Genomic DNA, 5,080 nt, shown 5'->3' with positions numbered 1-5,080 from the left:
GTGCCATGCAGTGGATTGGCATCCCGTCCATGGTGTACCTCGCCCCATGCTCCCTGTAATGTAAAGATGTAAGATAGTAAATATTAATAAAAAAGGGGGGGGGGGGGGGGTGATATATTCAGAAGTCTGTATTTTTAATGTGTTTTAAAGACATCTTGCAAAAGGGGGGCCTCAGTCAAATGTTAATGACATTTGGGGGGCCTTGCCCTGGAAAAGTTTGGGAACCCCAGAGCTAAAATACTATATAAAAAATAGCCCACAGTAACCGACAGCGCAATGAAAAACGACTTTTATTTTGAAAAGGACGTTTCTTGCTTCACATATCACGGGAAGGTCAATATGGAGGTTTTAAACTCGTGTTGTGAGATTCAGGAACTAATCGTGTGTTAAAAGCATTTATATGTGATTTACAACTGAAAGTCTAATCTTTAGAGCCGAATAGTGTGTGTTAGCTCGTTGTGTTTATGGCTAATGCTCAGTATTAGCATTTAATTTATTGCAGGAGTCGTTCAGCTTGGTGAAACGGAGATGTTACAGAGTTTGTGTAAATTTCACCGGCGGTTCGCTGGAGCTCTTCTGCCTTTTGCTGCTCGTCCGTTAACGTTAACTTCATCAGCGCACGTGCTAAGAGCAAACTACGGAAGTGCTACAGCAGGTGAGGTCTTCAGATGCTATGCTCAGTGTGGAGTTAGGTAAAGTGTGACGATTGATTGCTGTTTATTTATTCTATTGTGAAACATTGTTCCACAGAGCGCAGGAAATTCTACCAGGATGTCAGTATCTCTCAAGGTGAAGGTGAGCATCCATGAAGTTTGCATTGCTTTTACTTTAAGGCAAGGCACTAGAGATGAATAGGGTCGTTCACACACACACACACACACACACACACACACACACAAAACAAACAAACAATAGTTAAGACAATCAATTAAAAACCTTGTATGGTGGGTTGCTGATATTCTTACAAGTATTTTTATATTGGATTTTTTTTGTCTTGAAAATTAATTAAAAAAATATGTTGTTTATGCAAATTAGGCATTGTCTTATTAAATATTAAAAACAAAACCCTTGCCTTTTGATATTGTTTTGCTGATGACACACTCAAGAGACAGACTTTTACAGGAAAGTTAATTTTAAGTATACACTCGCTGAGCATCTTATTAGTAACACTATACTAATACTGGGTAGGGCCTCACTTTGCTCTCAAAACAGCCTCAATTCTTCATGGATGGATTCCACAAGATATTAGAAACATTCCTTTGAGATTCTGCTCCATGTTGATGATTAATTTTTCAGATGCACTTTCATGCAGTGATTTAGTCGTTCTACCACATCCCAAAGGTGTTCTACTGGATTCAGATCCGGTGACTGGGAACTGGGAAGACCACTGAAGAACACTGAACCAGAAGATCATGAAATCAGTTTGAGATGAGTTTTGCTTTGTGACATGATGCATTATCATGCTGGAAGTAGTCATTAGAAGATGGTAAATTGTGGACATGAAGGGAAGCAGATGGTCAGTAACAATACTCATAGGTTGTGGCATTCAAGAGATGAAAGATTGGTATTAACAGGCCCAAAATGTGCCAAGGCAACATTCCCCACACCATTACACCACCTCCACCAGCCTGGACTGTTGACACAAGGCAGGTTGGGTCCATGGATTCATGCTGTTGGTGCCAAATTCTGACCCTACCATCTGTGTGCTTCAGCAGAAATCAAGATTCATCAGACCAGGCTATGTTTTTCCAGTTTTGGTGAGTCTGTGCCCACTGCAGCCTCAGCTTTTTGTTCTTGGCTGACAGAAGTGAAACCTGATGCGGTCTTTTGCTGTTGTAGCCCATCCGCCTCAAGGTTCGACATGTTGTGCGTTCTGAGATGCTTTTCTGCTCACCACAATTGTACAGAGTGGATGTCTGAGTTACTGAAGTCTTTACATCAGCTCAAACTAGTCTGACCGTTCTGTTAACCTCTCTCATCAACAAGGTATTTCCATCCTCAGAACTGCTGCTCACTGGATGTTTTTTCTTTATTGCACCATTCTTTGTAAACTATAGAGACTCTTTGTGTGTGAAAATCCGAGGAGATCAGAAATCAAAACCAGCTCGTCCGTCACCAACAATCACGCCAGGGTCAAAATCACTGAGATCATGCTTTTCCCCCATTCTGATAGTATCTGCATGATGTTATGCATTGCACTGCTGCCAGGTGTACAGATGTTCCTTTAAAAAAGTGCTTAGTGAGCATATGCCATGATGTGATTGGGCCAAGTAGGTAGAGCTGGCACTGAAGTTGCTCATTGTCAGAAAATGCTGCAGTTGCAAGTTGAGAAACTGAAAAGAAATTAACTATTTTCTGTTGAGTCTTGAGCTTTTTTATTACAGTTTAACTGATATGTATGCAATAGATGCAATATATGTCTTCCTTTTGTATTACTATGTAGTGAAGAGTTGTGTATCTAGTACAAACGTACTGTTGTGGCTGAATACTGGTTGTTGTCTGCTGCAGGTGGCCTGTTTGAGATAAACCTGGACAGGAGAAAGCTAAAAACTCCAGGAGGAAAACTTTTCACTGTGCCCAATGAAGCCCTGGCCATAGCTGTTGCTACTGAATGGGATGCTCAGAAGGACACACTCAAGTTCTACACCATGCATCTAGTGAGATACTTTAAATTTAATGAAACATGGATTTGTGAAATTATTCTGGGATTATTTTTTTAATCCATTCAAGTATTTTTGTTTTTGTAGACCACTCTGTGCAATACAGCTCTTGATAACCCAACACAGCGCAACAAGGACCAAATGATCTCTGCTGCACTGAAATTTCTGGAGACTGACACTATTTGGTATGCTAAGTGGCTGGCTTATGGCATTTTCAGTTAAAATGGATGAAAGGACTTGGATCTCTTAATCCAGAACTAAAAAGTTTAATTAGTTCATACATTAAGTGATTTTTTTTGGGGGGGCTTAACAGGGAGCAGTGCGTGTAGGAGGGTTGCACTGATTGAGAGCTGAGCTGTTACCATGTCAGGGTTTATCAGAAAAATATGATTGCATGTAACCTGACCCAGATATACCTTTAGTTACAGAGTAGAAGACCCTCCAGGACTTGTCGAATTACAGAAGAATGAATGGGACCCTGTTATGGACTGGATTGAAAAAAGGTAGCCGTCCCTGAATTATTAAAAAGACAGTCTTTGTATGACATAAACATCTAACTGCATGTGCAGAAAAAATTGCTAATCTGGATTTTTTTTTTTTTTAGGTACAACGTTATCATCGGGTCATCCTCTAGTATAATGGGCCCGCAAATTCCAGAGGAGACCAAGGAAACATTTCGCCAGCACCTTGAGTCTTATAATTTGTGGTCTCTGACAGGTATAGATAAGTATATGTTTCTAAAAATTTTATTTGGTGTAATTGACTTTAAAAACTCTTTTTGTCACACAAGTAGGAGTTGTGTGTCATCATTTAGTTTTTGACTGTACACTGACTGTGTTTACATGTGGTAGTTTCTTATATCTGGGTTGTACCCTAATGAGGCACCTAACTGCATTGTTCTCGTGTTTCTAGTTGTCATGACCTTTGTATTTTATGATGTAATGTAGTGGCAGAAGTTTTGGTCATCAAATTTGTCTTGGAGTGAAGCTTCAAATACACTGAATGTTTGGATTTGAATGTATTATAATTTTTTAGGTGCACTTACACCTAATGTTTTGTTACTATTCAATTTACTATGAATAACCAGGTATAAACAGAGATGTTGGTGTATTTTTTTTTTTTTTTTTAAACTAATAAACAGCAATGTCAATCACAGGGTTATTCCAGGTGATTCCACGTTATCATTTCATGTATGTACTCATTGAGAATATATTGTCTAGTATAAGGTGCACAGGAGTTTGTTCTGCTCTTTAAATTAGCTTTTTGAAAGAAAAAAAAATGCATCTTTCTACAGGGCTCGAGTATGTGATCTCACAACTGAAGTCAGTGATTCTGTCATTTGGGCTGATTGACAGACATTTAACTGTGGAACATGCAGTTCTGCTGTCTCGACTAGAGGAGGAATACCAGGTATAATGATCCACATATCATTCAGCAGACTACCTTGTAATGAACACAGAAAATAAAAAAGATGCATAATGGTAATGCTGCTTTCAGTTTTCTGAGTTGTTCTCATTTCACTATAATAGCAGTTTTCATTGTCCAGCATGTCTGTACTGCTTAAACATCTGTATGTGTTCACACTTAGATCCAGCATTGGGGAAATGTCGAATGGGCTCACGACTATGATATGTATGAGCTGCGGGCTCGCACAGCAGCAGGTGCCCTGTTTGTCCATCTGTCATCTGAAAGTTCCACAGTGAAGAAAAAACTGCTTCGGGACTGATCTGACCTGTGCACATGAGACAAAATACATCTTCTCTGCTTATAGTATTATTACTGTAATATAAGGATGATCATGGAAACTGAATTTTGTGTAATGATATGTCTGGAATTGTGACATTTCTCTGTTTACTTTAAAAAGTCTAAAGCCTTTAACCAATTTCTCTGTAGTATGTGAGAATGTTAATGATGTGTAAGAATGTTTCCAACTATTTTCGGTGGGAATTTAGGGTACCTTTTCCTGCCTCCTAGCTTCAGGATACCTAGTTTAATTCTGAACTTGGTGTCTGTGTGGCGTTTCACGTGTTCTCCCCATAAATGTGTGAGTGTGTGTGAGTGTGTGTGAGTGTGTGTGAGTGTGTGTGAGTGTGTGTGAGTGTGTGTGAGTGTGTGTGAGTGTGTGTGAGTGTGTGTGAGTGTGTGTGAGTGTGAGTGAGTGTGAGTGTGAGTGTGAGCGAGCGGCCCTGTGATGGACTTGCTTCCCGTCTAGGGTGCATTCCTGACTCCCCAAGATTAAAAATGAATGGGGTTATTATATGTTAACAGTTACATATATTGTATATTCTAATAATATTACTGTGAAACATTAAATATGCCGTTGTTGTGACTGAATGAACTATGAATTGACTTTCTGTGTAAATGTTATCTTGTTAAGTTAAGGTCAAACATTAGCTAAGACTGTAGTGTACTTCATGGGC

The 5,080-nt window shown here is 39.3% G+C and overlaps 1 protein-coding gene across 1 annotated transcript; it reads left to right on the top strand.

Annotated features, from left to right (window-relative positions):
- Positions 1-310: 310 nt before the first annotated feature.
- Positions 311-4,994, top strand: atpaf2 (ATP synthase mitochondrial F1 complex assembly factor 2). The gene is made up of 8 exons (XM_053639769.1): positions 311-655; positions 751-795; positions 2,509-2,657; positions 2,748-2,845; positions 3,083-3,163; positions 3,265-3,377; positions 3,955-4,070; positions 4,249-4,994. Exons 1-8 carry the CDS (start codon positions 529-531, stop codon positions 4,384-4,386), a joined length of 867 nt encoding a protein of 288 aa, XP_053495744.1. The 5' UTR covers positions 311-528; the 3' UTR covers positions 4,387-4,994.
- The last annotated feature ends 86 nt before the right edge of the window (positions 4,995-5,080 follow it).

This window comes from Ictalurus furcatus, chromosome 13, assembly GCF_023375685.1.
Source record: "Ictalurus furcatus strain D&B chromosome 13, Billie_1.0, whole genome shotgun sequence".
NCBI classification, from domain to species: Eukaryota; Metazoa; Chordata; class Actinopteri; order Siluriformes; family Ictaluridae; genus Ictalurus; species Ictalurus furcatus.
The sequence above is the reverse complement of the archived record's forward strand: the minus strand, read 5'-3'. Positions and strand labels throughout refer to the sequence as shown.